Source organism: Geospiza fortis, unplaced genomic scaffold, assembly GCF_000277835.1.
Source record: "Geospiza fortis unplaced genomic scaffold, GeoFor_1.0 scaffold763, whole genome shotgun sequence".
NCBI lineage: Eukaryota > Metazoa > Chordata > Aves > Passeriformes > Thraupidae > Geospiza > Geospiza fortis.
The window spans coordinates 466903-487792 of NW_005054550.1; the positions used below are offsets into that span (position 1 = coordinate 466903).

At 41.1% G+C, this 20890-nt stretch overlaps 1 protein-coding gene across 2 annotated transcripts; it reads left to right on the forward strand.

The window, feature by feature from the left end:
• Positions 1-2020: 2020 nt before the first annotated feature.
• YPEL5 (yippee like 5) lies at positions 2021-11317 on the forward strand. 2 transcript variants are annotated; one of them, XM_014310580.2, is made up of 6 exons: positions 2025-2283; positions 2382-2446; positions 2619-2772; positions 3540-3638; positions 7391-7563; positions 9152-11317. In XM_014310580.2, exons 5-6 carry the CDS (start codon positions 7423-7425, stop codon positions 9374-9376), a joined length of 366 nt encoding a protein of 121 aa, XP_014166055.1. In that variant the 5' UTR covers positions 2025-2283; positions 2382-2446; positions 2619-2772; positions 3540-3638; positions 7391-7422; the 3' UTR covers positions 9377-11317. The 2 variants fall into 2 exon arrangements, with proteins under 2 accessions (XP_030919893.1, XP_014166055.1); XM_031064033.1 differs by lacking the exon at positions 3540-3638 and having other exon boundaries at positions 2021-2283.
• The last annotated feature ends 9573 nt before the right edge of the window (positions 11318-20890 follow it).

Consider the following 20890-nt stretch of genomic DNA (forward strand, 5'->3'; position numbering starts at 1 on the left):
CAGCGAGGCGCATTCGGCTGCTAGCGCTCGGGTTGGGGTTTTCCCCGTGGAAGTATGGATTCCCAGGGAGCTGAAATATTCTGCCGGCGCTTTTGGAAAGGTCTAAGTCAAAGCAAAAATAAGACTGTTGTTTGTCTGCTTCATTTGTTACTCTGTGCACAGCCCTCAGCTGTCCTGTGCAAGCAGATGTAGATTAGATTAATCCAGCGTGTTTATTTAAGAATGAAGGCCGTGTTTTGGATTGATATCTCCGTAGAATGTAATAAATTATTTGTGTTTGGTTTCTTTAAACAATAAACACGTGTTTAGGGTTAGACTGAGGGAATAACAGAGCAAATACACACGGTCTTATGAGAGAGAAACAGGGCAGGGCCCTTTCAAAAGTGGTATCACAGAACAACTGTTGATGTCAGCAACTAATGGCTCTGGATTAACCATTATCTTAACTAATGTTTATGACTGAAAGGAAGGGAACTTGCTCCCCAGTTGTAAACATTCCCTCATGTGACTGTATGTAACTGCTATATATATAATATATATATGTAACTGCTCTATATATAATCCTATACATATTTTTATATAGAGCCTCTTTCTGGATGGCTGAATTCAAGTCGAGTGTGTGACAAACAAAACTGTCAGTTTTTAAGTGCTGCTCAATTTTTCTAAAGTAGTCATCAAAAGTACTTTGTGGAGGCTTCTGTCATCTGCTACTTTCACTTCCGTAGTTACAGAATTACTTAGAGATGCAGAGCTTATTGTTTGTATATAGATTTTAATAATGACGAGTGAATTTCAAGTGTGATTGCCAAGTGTGTGAGGACAAATGAAACTGCATCTCAAAGCCCAACAGAGAAGATGACAAGAACATGCTGTATTTGTTACTTGCCGCACACTGAGAGCTGTACACATTTTTATATATCTGTATTTAACATGGTAATCATCACAAGCTTGAAGGGGCGTTGTCCAGGTCAGGTCATTGGTTCATGTTTGTTTACTAACATTTGACCTGTGTTGAAATCTTGGGTTGCTCAGCTCTCACTGAAATACGTAATTCCCTTAAGCAAGATTTAAGTTAAAAATTACTTGTTAAATGTGTAGATGAAATGGCTGTACACCATGGATGTTTGTTAGCAAGGTGATCTCTAATTTTGGAGCCTTTATCTACATTTAGGACCTTTCTAGTTAACATAAAAATCTCTTGGTGATATGCATTTAGTGTATTAGCACCCTTTCTGCCAGCTGGATGGGCTGGTTTGGATGATGGTTGTCTTTACGCCACTTCTTAAAAGGTTGTTTATTGGATTTCATTTTTAATGACACATGAAATCAGTGATGTCCTTGGATGAAGTTTTGTATCATTTCAGCACTAAATTAATAAAAACAGAAAATGTGTAGTTTAGCTTTGTGAAGGTTGCAGAGTGGATTCATAGACAAAAGTTGTCTCAACTGCTTAAGTAGCGTAAGAGTAAATTTATTACAAAAGAAGGAAATACAGCTTTCTTAAAAACAGTGGACTAGTTAGGAAGGGGAAAGGAGGAAAATGAAGGGAAAAAGAAGCAGGGAGACAGGTCTAGTTGCTGGTTTTGGACTCCGTGTAGTTGTGGGAAAGAAAATTAATCTGAGTCTGATACCATTTGTAAACGAATACTTTTATATGTTATCTAGCAAGACTATTGTGAGGGTTTAAGTTACTCTGTGGGAGATGCTGAGATAGAGGGGCTGTATGAGAAACAAGCACCCATCTGTGTGCCTCTACTCTCTGTAAATGTGAAACAGAGTACCCTGGATTAGTGTTTCACTGCACCAATATGACATAAACAAATTTAAATGCCAGTGTCCTAGTGCTCACCTTACCTAAGAAAAATGCAGTTTGCAATAGGAAATGATACTACTGCACCCTACAATACAAAATTGCACTGCTGCAAGTTGCACAAGGGTGTTTTCATCCTGCAAGGCAGCCTGTTGTTGGTGGGTGCTGTGCCCTGCATCTGGGCTTTGCCAAAGCCTCTTCTGTCGTTGGACTGTGTTCAGTTCCCTTCACAGTTTGCTACAGTAGCTGGATGGCTCTAAAGAGCGCAGTATGCTGGCTGATCCAGTTCATTTTCTCTCCACATTTGGCTACATGTGGTGGTTTCAATTCTGCATGTAGGCAGAGGCCAGGCCTTGTTTACTCGGACAGCCGCAGAAGTTGGTGGTGGACATTGAATCTCCGACCTCCCAAGAGACTGACCACGTGTGTATTTTTGGATGTGCTCCCACCTGTGAGCAGGGAAACCTGGGAAGGTAAGGAGCAAGTTTTAGTTTTTCCTTTATGATTCTTTAACATTTGGTCTTGCGCAGTTGTGCTAAGAATTCTCTTTCCTCTTTTGTCCATCTCTGAGATGAGAAGAGGAAGCTGAAGCCCAGTTCCTGAGAAGCCATAATGAAGTTTCAGCCTGGTTCCAGGGTAAGTGCATCTGGAGAATGTTTCAGTGTGCTTAGGGGAAAGCATAACTCTTTGTCAGAGGGTAAAGAAAGCTTATTTGCTCACAAAGGAAAATGTTTTTAGTTGGTTAAATGGTGAAAGAGAGGCGGTCACAGTTTTTTGTCCTTTAACTAGCAGCTGTTCTCTGTTGTAGATGTGAACGCAGTAGATGGTGCTGAAGCAACACTGAGGCTCCTCCTGTGAAATATCCACAGTCCAGTGTATAGAGAAAGTGCTTGCTGGCTCTCCCAAGTGTTGGCGGTCCTGTGTCTTCAAGAGATGCATTCCAGGACGAGAGCACATTGACTGTTAGTTTTAAATATGTTAATAAATAATTATTTGTGTTACTTTTTCATTCTTTATTGATGGTGAAGATAAGCAGATGAGGTAGTACAAATACCAACCAAGTGGTGCTTCAGGTGGTTTTGGGTGTGCGTGCAGATAGTGGTCAAAATTAAGCTGTTGAATGTCAGCCCTTTGATATGGTTGTTGCTCAGTGTTGCTGAAATCAACACTGAAGGTGTTTGGGGAGTTTGGGAGCTACTGCTCTGGGAATACACATTACAACACTCAGCCACAATGCCTGTGTTTCATGTCTGTCCATGCACTCACTGGGAGAAGCATGCAGGGAGGAAGTCTTTCACAGAGAGATTGAGGAGTGGTATCAAGGTTTATGCTGTCAGAATAATGTACTGTCAAAATCATGCACTGTCAGCAAGCCGGACCTGCTAGGTGATACGACCTGTCATTAATTGCTGTCCTAAAGGTCCTCTCAGGAAGGTGGTCTGGGTGCTGAATAATGGAAGTATCATCATCTCTCAGTTCATGAAGTACCCCTCTCTTGGAAATGGAGAGATTGGACATGCAATAGATACTTTATATCCCATTAAGGAAAGTAAATAAGTCTGCCTTTCTTACATTGCAGCCATTCATTTGATATAATCACTTGTGTTTGGTAATTTGCATGAAGGCAGGAGCACTAGAACTTCATCACTGATACATGCCCAGTAAAGAATGCTTAGCTGATTTTTAAAAGTGAAATCATGGGCCAAAAAAAAATCTGTTCTTTCCTCAGCATTTGGTTTTGTGAATAACCAAGATCCTGGTCCACTACTTCGGAAAATTCTGCTGGTAGCATGATGGAATTGGTGGGATAGTGTCACTTTCTGGAGCTGTAAGTAGCACTAGGGAGCCTGACTGGTTCTCTGGACAAGTGGAAGTTATTTTCTGTGTTTTTAAGTATAAATAGTGGATGAATGGCCAAGTGCACTTACTGTATTTTCCTCCCCCTGTTTAGAGGATCTTAAGCTTTAGAAATGCTTTTATGTTTCACAATTCTTTGGCTTCTCATTTAAGAGAGCCCTCCCACTGCCTATCAAAGCTGCCTGTAAGTGGCTTTTTCAGATCATTTATGCATGTGTGAACATAAATAGACGCCTGCACCTTTCCCATTGGTAGTGAAACTATAGGGATAGAAATCTGCAGCGTTAACTTGGGTGACTTTGTACACACCACTTGTGTTTGTAAGGGGCAGGAGCCTGGGAGCTATGGAAAATTGCTTTCCCCTTGTGCTGTTGTGCTTCTGGTTTTTTTCCTGTGTGCAGTAAGTATACCCTACAGGATTCAGCCTCCTTACATAAGGAGAGAGGAGTCTTTATCCACAGCAAGTACCTTCTGATTTGGCCTTATAAGTGAATGCTGTGTTTTTAGCTTGGGGGAAGAAAAAGGAAGGGGAGAGCTTGAAATTATTTCAAATTGAAATCAGTTTCTCTGTTTTACAGGAGAGGAAAAAGCAAAATTTCCATGTTAGGTTATTTAGAAAATCCATTATAAAGTTTGGCATTTTAAGTCTGCATTACTTGAAGTAATTTTGTAATTTTTTCCTACTTTTTACTATTGTGAGCAGTAACATAAAGACTAATGTAAGGTGACTAGTTTATAGTGGTTCAGCTGTGACCTTACAAATTCATTGAATTCAACAATCAAAACTGAGGTCAGAGGTAACTGTAGCCTGCTATATATTTTGACTGAGGTCTACCAGGTGGTAGTTAAGTGTAGAGGTTACTTTGGAAAAGTTAGACACTCTGGTAACCTTACAGTGTTCTAGTAGTTTCTTAAGAAAACATATAAAAAATCTGCATTGTTTTGACTGTTGCAGTGCTAACTGTAGAATTTAGTTTTCTAAATGTTTAAAATGTGTATTATTTCAAGAACATAGACTTCCATATGCACTGTATTCTGAAAAAATGTATTCTGGTACCAGTTGGTTTGTTAGATTCTGCTGCGAGTTTAGGTTACTTTCAGCTCTTTAAGGTGACATAAATAAGTGAGAATTTTAGGCTTTGTATTAGTAGGCAGATTTTTCAGCCTTACGTCTTTGAATATATTTATTTACACATTTATTTTAGTGTTTGAGATCTTTGGGACTCAAGACTTCAGTCCATGCCATAATGCCATATCGAGAAGTAATACATTTGAATGTTGCTGTGACTTTGAACTTGCTTGTTAGAATTGCACTTGTGCTCCCTTCTGAAGTATTTAATTTCCATTTTTAATGTCTCTGGGCTAATGCTTTTCTGAGGCCACTGACATGAATTATGATTTTAGGCAGGTGATGCACTTGCATTTGAAGTGTTTAGGTGCATTTTTAAAAATGTCATGCTGTGCAGGGTCAGACTGTGTAGAAGATCTGTTCTGGACACCAGGCTCTGTGTGTGTGTTGCTCTTGGTGAGACAGAGACAGTTTTGGATTTAATGTTACGTTACCTTCTAAAAGTACTGGCAGGGTGGGCATTGTGTTTACTCTGAAAGAAATACCCTTTTGGATGCTGATTCCACATTACTGTAACTTATGATCAGTTAATTGTTTTGAATCCACAATACAATCAGCACAAATATAACATTATCCAAAGTTAGGAAGGATGGCACACGGACCTAGGCCAAGTGCCTTATGGGCATATCTGTTACAATTGCCTTAATTGCTTGTATTTGTGGTTTCTTCTGGCTGGAGACTTCTACTGATACTTGATTATTCACACTTCTTGTGTGTTGGTTTTCTTTCATTTTGTCACTATTTGTGTTTTAATTTTTTTTTTTTTGCCTTTGGTTGCTGCAAAAGATAAAGACATATTAGAAAGGTATAAAGCTTAGAGAAATCGAAATGAAAATGCTTTCTGTATTTTGAGTGGAATCACACCTCTAACACTCAGACCTGTTTTATTTATCCTTTGAAGAAGAGAAAGGGTATTATATCACCTTTAAAAGAAATAGTCATGACATTGCTTTTAATTTTTATGTATCCTTCAGATGGGATACAGAAGATTAATAGTGATTTGAAAAATCTGAAGGTAAGGAGCCCGAGCTAAAATCTCTCTCTTCAATATTAGGAGCCCCTTTTGTTGCCTGACATTGTAAGAAAACAAAGTGTGAAATAAAGCAATTGGAAAAAAAAAACATTACGTCAGTGGCTTCTGATTTTTAGATGCAAAAATGGTGTGTTAAGCTCTGTGTGTGCAGGTGCAAGTTTTAGTCCATTTGCTTTGTGCGTGTTAAGAGTAGACTTTAAGAAACTGATCCCCTAAACCTTGAAATTAGTTTAAATTAGGTATTTGTGCTTCTTAATGGTATTTGACTTAGAATATTCAATTAGATGAGCACAGAATTTGATTGACTTCTCTATGAATGGCACAGTCTCCTGCTCTGAAAAGTAAAGCCCACACAATTCTAATATTGCAGTGTGTCAAATTTACTTTGCATTGCTCTGCATGACAAAAGCAGAGACAATACATTTTTCTGATTCCACATCGAAGCATAAATGGAGGTACATTTAACTTGTTTAACTGCAGAAGTTTAGTCATAAACCTTCTGCAGTTGAAAGGGAAATAACATCATAATTCAATTCCTTTGTCATGTTACATCACCCATCGTGATTTAAGTTTTTGGCTATACATTCTGTGCCTACTCACTAGTTAACTTTGAGTAATTTATGTTAGTTCGTGTCAAGTTGGTGAGACACTTTAATTTTCCTAAGCAGTGAAGAGGCTGATTTATCAGGCACTGCAGGTCATCTGCTATGAAGTTTTTAAGCTCTGGTTTTTTTCTTATTGGAGTTGCTGAGGTATTTTAGTGATGAGCCTTTGGAAATACCTTGGATAAATGACACAGTATTTTATATTTGGATTAGACAACTTTAAACATTTGTATATAAAACTGTCTGGTGTAAAGACTGGGTGGGTTGTTTATTATGTGAAATAGCATCCAAATCTTTCCTATGTTGGTGTGTATATGAAACAAAGAAGTGTCAAGTCAAATACAGCAGCCAGGGTGCTATACCAACATTCTGAGTGGTGGTGTTGTGTGATTGTGTGTCATAAATTGTGCAAAGTTATGGGGAAGTGACATAATAAATATGTATTATAAAAGGTGGGGGTGACTTGGGAAAATTAAGCTATAATTGTCTTGGTGACTCAGTGTAATTCTCAGTGCTTCATTTCTTAGTGCTGACTAAGATGAGTGAGTTGTTTGGAATGTACTGAAATAGAATTTCAGTATTGTGTTAAAAGAAGTGGAAGCTTCTGAGTTTAAGAACTGTAGGGGTCAGTAGGGGGTCTACAAAAGTCTGGATTGTATTTTAAATGTTTCAGGTTGTGTTTTTCTCATTTAATGTAATTAGTTTGTATTTATGTAATTTATTGGTGAAATGGTCACTTTGGGAAATAACTTGTTTTGATGAGAGGGTGAAGGCAGGCTGTAAGTTCAGCAGTTCACCAACAGAGGAGTGACTTTGAGGAATCATTAGCTGAATTGCTGTGAAGAATATTCTGCCATATATATGGGATATTTGGGAGTTTCAGTTTTTGGATGTTCGGGAGTTTCAATTTTTTTGCTGAAATGCTTTTTTTACATGATGTTTCTTTTTACTTTCAGGTCTTGAGTAGAAACTTAGATAAGTTCTAAAAATGGGTAGAATTTTTTTGGATCACATTGGTGGCACTCGCCTGTTCTCCTGCGCAAACTGTGACACGATCCTGACCAACCGCTCCGAGCTCATCTCCACTCGCTTTACAGGGGCCACAGGAAGGGCCTTTCTTTTTAACAAGGTTGGTAAGAGGCTGGAGGAACTGCTGTTTACTTTTGAAAAATGAGTTTGTGGGATATGAATCTGTCATGAGATCGAAAAACTTCTTGGCTAAAGTGTTGCGTAATTACTATTTTAGCTTTTTTTTTTTTTTTTCTGTCTTTGAAGTCAAATTTGACATTTACTGTTGATGAGAAACTTAGCTAAATTAGTTTTGTCTGAAATGCTGAAAGACTGTAAAGAAGACTGTATGTAGAGGCCTCAGGCCGAAATTGATGGAGTTTCAACTTCAGAGACTTCTGTAACATGAACCTCAAATTCACTCTGAGAGTAACTGGTGTCTGTCAAAGGGTTCCAAAGGTTTTTTTCACTTTTATGCAGTTTAAAAAAAAGTCTAGATAATATTTTGTTTAATTTCTGAAATGCATTTAATTTAACAGTCTGGCAACTTAAGTTGCCACAATCAATCACAATCTTTTTTACAGGCAGTAATACTCTGGTTTAGTTTAAGAGTTTTTAATTGATTCAATTCAATAGATTAAAATACAGATGTCAAAATTTTTGAGTGAATTGTAGGATTATTTATTAACCTTGCATAAGGACTTGTCCATTAGATTAATTGAAAAAAATGGTTCCTGAACATATAATGCTTGGTTTTGTTTTAGTTTTGGGGGGTTTTTTTGTTTTTGTTTTGTTTTAGTTTTGGTTTTTTCTTATAAGCCATTTGTCCGTGGGCAGAGTTAATAAAGGCATGAATAGTGTCTTAACTGTGTTTTGCTCTGGGACTTTTGGTATCCCAGATCTTATCAGTACTGAAAGCTTTCTTCCTCATCCAATAAGCTCTGGATCCTGGAGTTCAGATTTTTTTTTAATGTTAAATAGCAGGGTTTCATTACAGCAGTTTGAGGTTTTCTATTTGTGCAGTCAAAAGCTGTACATTTGAAGCAGTCAGGTGCAAAGCTGAGAAAGTAGTACAGTCCCATCCTTTAGAATCAGCTTGGGTATAGTTCTCACATCAACTTTTCAATGAAGTAAACATCCTGGTTTTGTGGTGATGCTGCAAAAGAAGTTGCAAGTATATTTAAACTGCTGATACAGCACACATGTTTCATGTGCATGTTTCATGTGCATGTTTCATGTGCATGTTTCATGTCTATGTTCTCAGCCACAGACCCTGGCTTTTTCTTAGGTAATTATTTCAAAGGCACTCCAAGATTTTTAAAGAAGTACCTCTTTTAATATTTTGTTTCTGAGTTCTGGGACTTGGTGATCACCTCAGTTGCTAGAAATGAGTTACATACATTACAAGTGGTTTAATACAAATTTACAAGCTGTTCACTGGGAGTTTCTCACCCAGAGTTGAACACAGCCCTTTGGCACATTTTGTGATAGCCATCCGTGTCTCTCAGTTAAAATGTGAGGGTTTTACATCACTATGAAGCACATCTTTAAGGTGTTGCCCTCTCTGTCACACAGGGGATTTTTTACACTGCAGTTTTCAGTTGTGTGTGGTGCCACAGGCTCTTCCCTTCTAAACGAGTCATTCAGCAGGTTTCCCCTAGGCAGACTAATCCTCTGTGTTGTTCCCTGTGCCTGTGTGTTTGTCCCAGGTGGTCAATCTGCAGTACAGTGAAGTTCAGGATCGGGTCATGCTCACCGGCCGCCACATGGTCCGGGACGTGAGCTGCAAGAACTGCAACAGCAAACTGGGCTGGATCTATGAGTTTGCCACCGAGGACAGCCAGCGCTACAAGGAGGGCCGCGTCATCCTGGAGCGAGCCTTGGTCCGGGAGAGCGAGGGCTTCGAGGAGCACGTTCCATCCGACAATTCCTGAAGAGGCCCCAGTCTCTTCTCAGGTTCTCTTCAATTGAAACTCCAATGTAATAAAATCAACAAAAAAATCTGCTTACATACACTGTCACCTTAGCATCAGAGTCGGATTCATGGACTACAAAGTGGGAAAGACTGTGAGAATATTTCAGATGGAACCTTACTTTCTTTATTCCTTTTATATTTTACTTTCCCTCCAGCAGCTGTTTGTAGAAAGAATGTTGTGCAGATGCTGTAACTTCTTCTCTCTTTCATTTACATCTGTTAGATTTGAGATTGTATCTTAAGGTACAGTGGGCTAAAAGGAAAATATTTGCAGGATTTTTCTTTTGTTGGAGAGAAATTCAATGAGGGTTGTTTTTTTTTAGTTTGCACAAACTGATGTCAGCATCAAGTTATTTTAAAACTACAGATGTTTTTTTAAAAGTATATTCCAACTTTTGGCTTAAGTTTTTAGTTAGGTTTTTGGTTTTTTGGGTTTTTTTACCCAGCCTTTTCACCTGGTTTGCTAGCTAAAGTGAAGAGATCCGAATTTGTGCTGAGTGCTAAAGGTTCAGTGTTGGTACAGCTTGGGCTGGCCCATGTGCCATATTCTTGTTGAGGTTGATTGGTAGCACAGAGCCCATTATTTCTTGTCATTCTTGACCCAAAGATGTCACCATTCCTTGTTTATTCGTGAAGTCCCATTCACCATGTAAACTGGTGTTGATTGGAAACTATCCTTGAAATAGGGTGAAACTGCTTGGCTTTTTTTAACTTTAACAGATGTAACTTATGAGCATAGTAATAATATAAAATAATAGCTGTCTGTTTAGTCTTGCATTGCTTACAAATCCGGCTGTGTTTGTAATGATAGGGAGCCACTGAGAAACTACTGTTTCAGTAGTCATTTTTTTTCGTTTCTCTACTAATCTCATTAAGTTAGACAGGGAATTGCAAATCTTAATTCTTCTTCAAGTAGCTTTCTTTAAACCCAGAACTTCCTATGTTAAACACAGCTGCTGTGTAAAAGGAGAAGATTGCCAGCATGTTTGTTCATGCGTAGAGTTATGCAATCTGCATCTCTTGAAAAGATTAACTTAAACAGCTTGTTTTCAAATGCTGCTTCTGGTGTTGAAACCTTTATCTTTCAACTTTGTTGAACGTTTTCATTGTGATGTTATGTTTTTATCTTTCTGGGCAGCAGTACATGTCAGCCTAGTAGTAACTAGTGACTTGGATTCCTGCTTTGTTCTTGTAGAGGTCAGCTCTGTTTAAAACAGTGATCTTGCTTGCCTTTTTAGCAAAAATGCTGTTCATTAACTTAACTCAAGGGTGCCCAAACTATTTCATTGTGTCTTAAGCCATAAGTTAGGATCTCAAGGGCTGAAGTTTATTTGAATGTTAGATATGTATGATTTCTTACCCAAGTTATGAGTTGGTTGTGGTTTTTTTTCTTATTGGATAAATTGTGGTCAACGTGAATTAAGTTACCCACAGACGTAGGAAGCGGGGGGAACCCCACCCAGCCAAATGGATCTGGGTTCTGACCTTTCAGAGTAACTTTTCTTCTCTAGACACAGCTCCATATCTGAAACTAAGATGTGGAGGGTGACTATGCAGAGTATTTTTCTTAATTTTTTTTTGGTTGCCAAGTGGCAAGTTGGACACCCCTGACTTGAATCTACTGCCTCTTTCATGTAAAGGTAGCTTTGTTCTAGAAATGTCACATAGAAAGAAAACAGAGTAGATCACATACCAGAGCTGTGCTTGAATCAAGCTGCTTAAACAATAGTGTACTTGTGCCTCAAATGAATCAGTTTTTGCACTGAGTACAGTAGTACCCCATTATCTTGTACTTCTGTCCTTCACAGACCCTGGAAGCGCCATTAGCATGGTTCTCTGCAGTACTTTTCTTGTACTTCTGACATTACAGTACAATAAAGTATGTTTTGTCCTGAACTGATCTTTGCTGTGCTTTTAGAGTTATTGTCATGGAGTCTGTCAGCCAAATCGCATAACCCATCTTTCATTCCTTGTGTTAAGTTTCTGCAGCACAGTGACAAGCTGTTGATGAGCATCCCTTTCTGTATAGGTGGTAAAAGAGTTCTGTTGATTTTGGAATAAGCAAAGTAGAGCTTCATGCATACCACTTGGACACTTTAAAGCCTTCAATTTACTCCTGTTAAAGAGAAAACAAAAAATGGCTCATTTTATGGAATTCTGGGTGCCAAGTGTCTTTTCATGACTTTGAAAAGACAGCAAGCTAAGCAAAAATCTGCCTTCTGCAAGAAACTTGAGGTTTTGTCTTCTGAAATGGCTTGGGAATTAATGAATTTGGTATTATATATCTGGACTTCTGTGACTTTTTCCTTTGTGTTCAAATGTTAGCCAGAAACCTGCCAGCAGCTGGTCAACTTCTAAAGCTGAAGAACTGAGATGAAAGGATTATTCTGTTGGTGTGATGGAGACTGGGGCTCTTATTCTAACTTACATTAAGACCATTTCAGTAGAATGTTGGTGTGCGATGCTAAAAATTACTTTTCACAAAGCCTTTGATTTGAAAAACACATGTGAATTGAATTCTTCAAAATCCCATGAGACTTGAGCAAGTTCTATGCAGCTTTAAAACAGTAGACTTTGGCTTGCTGCTTTAGCTTACATGCTGTTCCCTCCTGTATCACTTCTGATGGCTCTGGGAGAGTTTAGCCTCCTGTATTTTGGCTGCTCTTCCTTGAGACACTTGGTGTGTGAACACAGATAACATATCTGTGGGGAACAAGGCCATTGGTTACAGCACATCTAGAGACAGAGGAGACATTGCTATTTGGCATCAGCTGCAATTTTCTAGTAGTGCAGTAGCCTGGGATTCTCATACAAGGGCTTGCACAGGAAAATGTGCCACCACAGTGATCTTTTGCCTGGCATGTGGTGGGGCCTGAGGTAAGGAAGGGAGCAAGGAAATTGCAGTGCACAACAGAGTGCACCTTGCATTCCTGGAGACCTCAGAATCTCTGCTCCTAGGCTGCAGCTTGGGCCAGCAGTGGTGCTGTGACATCTGCATGACATGTGCTGGATTAGAGTTCGTGTCACCAATGCTGTGATCCCATCCTGTGGGTGTACTCGAAACTGAAATACCTCCTTGCTACTGTTTCAGCACAACACAGGTTTGGGAAGAGGAAAAGTGTGGATGGTGTCTTTGTGAAGCGTAAAAGCATTTTACTTGTGCTCTCCAGAGATATTCGAAGAACTTTTGAAATGACATACATGTCTTGTGGCTCTGTTAGAAAAAGTGGCCTTGCATGGGGCTCTGGGGTTGGCTGCCTCAGCCTTATTCTTACAGGGCAAGCTTGTCTCTGCAGATTTGGGTCGGGGCTTTAGGAAAAAAAGTTGGCAGATCATCATGGATGAGCAGGTAAGGAACAGGTGAAGCTGCAGTTGAGGACACAGTTGCTGGGTACAAGGATGAGGTGGCTGGGAAGGCTCTGGCATTTATTGGGAAGAGGCTAGCTGGTTGATGAACTCCATTTTAGACAAGAAACACAAGCTGTGATACTGCAGTACCATTCTGCAAAAGCCAGAAATAGTGTATTGTATTTCCTTCTTGGCCTGCCTTAGAACAACAATAAATTTTAAAACTTCAGTGACACTTGCTTTCCTGTGGATCTCAAGGGCTTTGCAGACTCCTTGATGCCTGACAAGGATGAAATGCTTCTGTCTTTTTATTTTGCTTGGGGCACTGACAAGAATTGCTCTCCAATCCTGGTTTTGCAGGACTTAAAAGAACTAAGCAATTTTGAGGCCACTCTCTTCATAACCCAGAGTTAAAATTGCCCAAAAACTTCAAGATTGCTTTGAGTGATGAAGAGGAGTATGACCTGGTAGATAAAGTTCCTGTGCAAGCTTTTTTCTTCTTGCAGAAAATCTGAAATATGGCCAAAGAAAGTGAGCTCCTGGCTGTCTCATTACATGTTGCGTGGCAAAGACCTTCAAGAGCTGCTGAGGAGCCTGGTTTCTGCAAGTGTGGAGTTCTTCCTGGTCTTATAGTTACTTCCTTCCCTACCTCTCTCTCATGTAAGGATTTCTGGTACATGTAGGGAAGTGTAAGGGGAGAAATCTCACATTTGCCTTCCAGCCTTTTGTTTACTGATAGTGTTGCTCTTGAATGGATTTCTGTGAGCTCGGTAAAACTGCTGCTAGGCTGCTGCTGCCTTTACTTAAATGCCCTTCTGGCAGAATATTAGTGCCTTTATCATCTCTCATCCCCGAGTCTAGGCAGAGGTTGTTTGGGAGTGATGCTTGACTGAACATTGTACTCTGGGTAGAGGTGATGTGAAGGAAGACCTCATTCACAGATACTTCCATTGCTGTTCTCCATCTCTTTCCTTCTGATGTTATTTTAAGTGTGATTTGCTTAAGTTTGCATTTCAAGTCCTCTTTTTAAAAAGGAGGTGACTAAGAGACAGCAGTCTGTGCCTCTTAAACATGGCATTTCCCTCTGAAGGACCTGAAATACAATTTGGTACAGAGTGCTCTGTGTGCTGCTCAGTTGGAAGGCATGGCTGTGTTCCTGTTTGACTTGTTCCTGCAAAAATAAACCCCAGAGCTTGTCTAAGATGGCCAAAAATCTCCCTGCATGGGAGTTAGGATATGGAGGAGAAACCCAGCTGAAAAAGTGTGTGTGTGATTCATGTTAACTAAACTGGTCACTCTGAAGCAGCAGAGGTGGGAGAAATTCTAGAGGTAAGCTTGTGCCTTTTCTTTTTGCCTGGTAGAGGTTCAGGGCAAGTGGAAATCACTTGGGCATTGCAGAGGATCTAAGGTCCCCTGGTGAACAGAGCAGTGGGAAGTGCAGCACCAGGGCTAACGTTGGTACAGGCTCTGTGTTATGTTTGGATGAAGGCAGCTGGAAGCTGGAAGCCTTTGAAGTAGGCTCTGTTTCTGTTCTCATTGGGTGAAGCATTTATTACTATCAGGAGCTTACATTTGTATAGAAGTGAAAGTAGGAGAAAGAACAAAAGACTATGGTAATAATTAGGATTTTCTAAGCATGAGGGGTAAATGGGAGAGAGAAGCATGTTCAGATCTTGTTTTTTGACTCTGCCCAGGAGAGAGATGTGCATTTGCCTGACATCAAGATCCAGTGCTGTTTCTCTCTGGGACTTGGGATGTTTAGATACAGGATTTTGCTTTGTCCTTTTGTAAGCATTTGATTTGACAGTTGTAAACATTTACAGGTGTTTGAAACACTCGGTTTACTGGATTACAGCAGACTGCATGGTTGTTTGCACACTAATGGCAGATGTTGCAATAGATGTAGTTAGTGGTGTAGGGAGATCCCTTTTCTTCAAGGGGAACACAAAGCAGACTGGCTCATACAAGGCTGCTTAACCAAAGAACTGCCTAGTGCCTTTCAGCTGTCTTTAGAGACAACAATCCTCTGTCCCTGGAAGAGTTTGACAACTAATATTCCAGGCTCAGGTATATGGTGAGTATAAAATGAAGAGGACATTTGTTATTTTCAGGGGTAGATCTTGGCACATGTGCATGGTCAAAAAGGTGGGATGCTCTGGATTTGGTAGTGAGAACTCGGGTACATCCCGTGGACAGAGTGCAGAGAGAGCCTCTGGTTATGCTCCTGTTGGTATTTGGCTGGCAGATCTTTTCCCCCATCCTGCCCATTTTTATTGTCTTTGGTCTGGTCTGTAGTGATTGTTGCACCTTCCCTGCAGAATTAGGGCAGCTTGAGGACTTGGGGAAGTGCCTGCTTTTGGCAATATTGGACGGTCACTTCTATCCTTTACTATACCAGTACAATGGATTAGTTGTTGCAGCACAGAGGGATCCATGGATTGTCTATTCCATGTCTCCCTGCTGAGGAGGGATTAGCTTAGTGATGTACTCCATGAGAGTGCATTCTTGGGATGAAGTTCCTCAGCAGGATTTCTTATGGTAGCCAAAAGTACATCAGAGAGATACAATTTAGGTCACAGAAGTAGAACACTTGAAAAATGCCAGATTTCCAATGGATTGGGTAGCACATGGTTATCCTGTCCCTGCAGAGGTGCAGCTTGGGGATGGAACTGCCATGTGATCTACAAGAGCAAGGATGGCACCATCATCATCACCCTTTTCTATGACATGCATTGAACTTGTAGCTACAGCCTCCATCCCACCATTCGTAACTCTGGACTGCTGGACTTTTGTTTTGTTTCTAAAGGCAACTTGAAAATGAACTTTCTGATGTGCATTTAAGTGGCAAAACTAAAAGAAAATGAGATTAAGTATTTGTAATTGCTGGCTTCTTCATGACTGGAGTTTGAACTGGGAACTCCCTTTGGTGAAGTAATCATCACTGCTTAAGCTCCAAGGCTGACTGCTGCTTCACCAGTAGCTGGAGGAAGCTTTTTGATGAAGAAAGATGAGCAGATGACAGATGAAGGCTTTAGATTTGATGTAAAGTTTCAGTATGGAACTGGGAATTTTATTTTCAGTTTGTGTACTAGTTCTGGTATGGTTGAGGCAGTTGTGGGTTTTTTTGTTTTGATTGGGGTTTGTATTTTTCCCCTTCTGGTATATGGAGTTGGTGAATTTCCTGCTCCATGTAGGACTTTACAAGAAGAAAGGGGAAGATGAAAATTACATTGTATTTCCTATCCAAGCTGCCTGACTCTTGCTTCCAAGCTCCTGAGGTTGGGAAGGTTCCTGCTCCGTGCATGCTCCCTGTCAAGGAGAGAGCAGCACCATGATTCATGTTCCACATTCCTGGCACAGGGAGGAGCAGTGGGAGGCAGCTTTCTATCTCACCCTGCTTCATTTGCTCTATCAAGCTGCAGGTAAGCTCAGGGCTTCTGGAAGCTTTGGCTGCCTGCAAAAACAAACCAGAGGCACAGAAAAACAACAGCTTTTAACACACAGTCCAATGCAAATTTAGGACATAAAATTCTATTGTTATTCCTAAAATTAGACACAAAGCCATTCCCCCCATAAAACTCACTTCAGCAGCATTGGTATTTTTCTGTCAAAAGGCTGAAGGAGGAGGTGGGGGACGCTTGCCACAGGAAGTGAGAGAAAGCAAAGGCAGAGAAAGATGCTCTGCCAGAGGTTTTGCTGTTACCTGTCGGCGGTGTTGATGCTTAGATATCAGCTCCAGGCACCTTAGAGAAGGTGATGCTCATCTCTGGCTCCTTTACCTGCCTCCTCCTTTTTGATCCCTTCTCTCCCTGTTCTCTGAACCCCAGTGTGCTTTGTTCCTCCTGCAGTCTGTGCTTTCGCCGCTTGTCACCTCCCCACACTGTCACTGGCCCCACTCTGTCCTTCCTGCCCTGCTCCTTGCATCCCTGCTGGGTTTGCAGCCCGTGACCTTGTTCCTCCCCGCAGGGCACCAAGGGCTCTGCTCCCGGTGCCGGCTCCTCCTCGCCCCGGCGGTGACAGCGCTGCTGGTGGCATGGCCAGCTGAGCGCACGTAGGGGCTCTTGTCACTGATTCACCGGGCTGTCACACCAACAGCACACCCAGCCCTGCTAGCTCACTGCTGGGGGTGAGGCAAAGGGGCACTGCATCAGAAATCAGGGTTTCATCCCTGCCCCTGTGTGCTGCCAGCGGGGCGTGAAGAACACACACACACACACACACACACACACACATGAAGTGACCCTGCTGTTCTCAGTTCCTGCCCCGCTGCACTGATGCTCAGCAGAGACAGCTGTGGAGAAGGCTCTGCTCATCTGTCTTGGTTTGGAAAGACAGGTGCCTGCTTAGGAAGGCAGGAGCCTCCCCTGAAATGGAGAAGATGAACCCACCCCCCCTCCGAATTGCTATAAATTTTAAATTAAGGGGCTCTCAGGCAACAAAAATTATGGGAGCAGGAAATAACAGTTCTTTAATAGGGAAGAAAATAAAATGATAAAATAAACAATGCAGTAAACTAAAACAACACTGACAGAGTCAGAACACAACCTGACACCCTGTTGGTCAGGGTGTTGGTAGCAGTCCCATTGGAATTGTAGCTGCAGTTCCCCTGAAGTGTCAGGCGTGACTCTGCTGGAACAGGGATCCTGTAGGAAAGGGTGTATTCTTCCTCTGAAGATCCAGTGGAAGAAGAGGCAGCTGCTGTTCTTCTGGGTAATCTAGTGGAGAAGCCATGCTGGTATTTCCAGAATCTCCAGATTATATCCAGGTAGGAATGCTTGGCTCCTCCCTCTGGGCAGAGCATCTCCCAATGGGACGCTGTAGTTCTTATCAGTCATGCAGTGACATTCAATAGCCTCTTATCAGCAGATGTCCCCTCCGGAGGGAGGAGTGATTGTGGAAGAGATAAGGAAAAACTGCCCAATTGACAAAAGACAACTGCCATACAGACAGCAAATAGAATACATCTTGCCTTGCAATCTGGAACATCATCTCTGCTGAGTGGGGCTGGGCTGGCCCCCAGGGTGGCCGAGGAGCTGAGATGGACACTGCACAACCCCCTGCAGACACACAGGTAATGGCAAAAGGCGTCTTCTGGAGTGACAACACTACCAAATTTCCAGGCCCAGCTCCAAAGTGTTGTGTCACAACTTTTTAACAAAGTAATTGGGCAACTTGTTTTAAAAGGGCAGAATCATGTAAATCCCCTGAGCCTGGTTTTCAAAAATGCCTGTTTCTAGAGGAACAGTTTTAGAATATAATAACCTATCCTGATGCAGACCTCCAGCAGGGAAAACTTCAACTGTGTAATGCTTTGTGAGCAAAATCATAGCCAGCTGAAAAGAGCTGTGTGCTGGCAAGTGCCAACAGCCTTCCTCAGGAGTCATTTTTTACACAGACATTTCAGCTCAACTGAAAAGAGAGCCCAGCTGCCAACAAGTGCATCAGTTTGGAAAAGGGAATGGAAAACGATGTTTTTTCTTCATTTACTATGCTTTGAGAGATCCTTTCAGGATTCATACATACATCTGGTTTTTCTTGTCTTCAATGGGCAGTTTTGTGAAATCTGTCAGAGGCATATATTTTTGTCCATCTTTTAACATTGTAAAATTGTTCACAGTATTGACTTAGAAATGCCTTACTTCAGTGCCCTTTTCAAGCACTGATTAGCTGCCAAATAATTGGTGTTTGAAAGACTCTGGGCCTGATTCTTCTCTCCTTTACACTTTTTTTTTCTTCTTGACATCAGCTTACTTCATTGGAGCTATTAATTCCCTGCAGGTTTGGTATGACTAGAAATATATATACATATATTCTTCTGTGTATATGAATATGTATGTATCTATAGAGATAGAGAGGAATTATATAGAATAAAAATTAAATCATAGTACCTGGTGGGTTTTGGTTTCACTTGATGTTGTGCACATGTGCTGAGATTGCCAGTCTCCTGAAGCATACTTCTAAGCACATCTTCCCTAAAGAATACCTTCTTAATATCTGCAAGTGTTCTCTAGTGTTGGGTGACTTTGCTGTTGTCTGCAGCAAAAAAAATTTTCCTGTCTGCATCAGATAGTGTTAAAAACACTAAATCATTTATTTCAGTTTTTTAGACAGTACAGTTCCAAATATTAACTCAGTTGTGCCTCATGGCAAGGCTTAGACTGGTGCTGAATTAAAAGGCAATGAAATGGCATAATTTTTCAGTCCCCTTTCAGAAGGATTCCTTTTAAGTCCTCTTAGATAAACAAATTTGGTGGTCTGCCATCTTAATTTCTTCCCTACCTTTGCTTCTGTCTTTTGTCTCCATCTGTTCATCACAAGCTGAACACTTCTTATTGTGACATCCTTTCAAACTACCATATTTTTTCTTTTTTCTTGAAGACCTTTTGCTCACTGTTTTCCCACCCACTCTGACCTTCACCAAACCCATCACATACTTTGTTTGCTTGGCCTTGGCTACTCTTTCTACATTACCAAATCCATGTTATTTCTTGTTAGATCAAGTAGGGTCCAGAGCTCTTATTGACTCATTTTTTCTAGGTAGGATTGGTGTGAAAAGTGCTGGAGACTCAAACAAGGGTCCTCTACAGACATTCCACCTTTCTATTTTGAAACTGATCTGGGAAGTCTTTAAGATTAATGCAGGGTCCTTTCCATGGCTCCCTCAATGAATGCAGTACTTCTGACTAGGCTGCTTTGATTGTATCTGAACCATCCCCAGCTCACCTTTAATGAAATCCCAAGCTGCCCTGGCTGCGGCTGGTGGGGTGTGATAGAGGTGACAAAATTAATTTCCACAGAGGGGAAGTGAGCAGTGACAGGGACCCCTGAATAGAGATACCATTATTTCCCTCCCTCAGCCTAGGAAACAAAAGAGAATGCTGCAGCTGGGCACTGCAGTGTCCATAGACAGTGGATTGCCTTGCATACTCCTTTCAATATATATTTTTATAGAGGGATGTTTTTTGCTCCTCTGATATTTTTTGTGCCCAGACCTCAGAGAGGAATGCCAGCCACTGTTAGATGTCTACTACACTCCTTGCTTCATGTGTGTGTGGATAAATCCAGCTTCTCTGCAAAGCATCTGTGTTCCACACATCAGCGCTGCTTTAAAGATTTCTGCTGTTAACAAAATGCTGTTGCACTCCCTTCCAAAAGCATCTGGGAGCTGACCCTCATGGCATGGTATGAATCCAGCTCACCTCCTGGGGGCATCTGCATGTCCCTTCCCCCACCATCAGCTCTGCAGTGGGATGTGCACATTCTAACAATCAAGGTCTGTGTTTCAGAAATATTAATGGCTGAGGATACACCATATGCCATACCTTAGCAACCCTCTATTTTAATGAAGAGCTATTTTCTGACAGCACAAGAGAGACTGTGGGAGTTTCAACATCTAGGAATGTTGGGGAGTGAAACCTGAAGCAGAACTTGGCAGCCTGCAAATTATTTATTACCTGAGAGCAAAAGAAGTGTGGGCTCAACTTCCACTGAATCACTGTGGCCTGGAGATATGGTCCTGCCTGCTTTCTTGGCTTTTGCCACATCTCCTCTGCCTAACTTTTAGCTGAGAGGGTTGGGACCCCCTGTCCAAAGGGCAGAGCCTTTCTCTGAGGAGTGTACCTGGGCCTTACAAACTTTTCCTGAAAAATTCTTATTTTATTTTCCTGATTGGTCAAAGCTGCTAACAGACACTTGGATTTGTCCTCATAGAATAACTTCAGTCAACTTTCCCAAGGAGGCTGCTGTTGCAATTTGTGATTAAAGTGATTTATGATTCCAGCTCATCCTGATCTGGCTGAACTAGACATCTATGGGATTTGAAAGGGAAGCACTGTTTGTTACTGACTTGAAGGATATATGATAGCTGGCTATAATCTTTAGGATGAAACACATCTGCATCACTTCAAGTTCTCAGGTGAGATCCCAAGTTTGCATGTTCCTTCTGAAATAAAACTTGGCTCAGGAACTTCCCAAAGCCGTGTTTCACCACTGTTTACTGCAACATCAAGCTTTGGAACAGACATTGTTCATCTCATATTGGTTGAAGAAGTATTTATAGGAGATCTGAAGCAACTTTATTTCCCCAGGATTCCACACAGAGAATGTCAGACTTGGAGCTTTCCAA

Bases quoted from the DNA above. Each gene is read 5' to 3' on its own strand.
- YPEL5 (XM_031064033.1), top strand. From the start codon at position 7,423: ATGGGTAGAATTTTTTTGGATCACATTGGTGGCACTCGCCTGTTCTCC. The intron at 7,564-9,151 runs GTTGGTAAGAGG...TGTTTGTCCCAG, and splicing joins GGGCCTTTCTTTTTAACAAG to GTGGTCAATCTGCAGTACAG.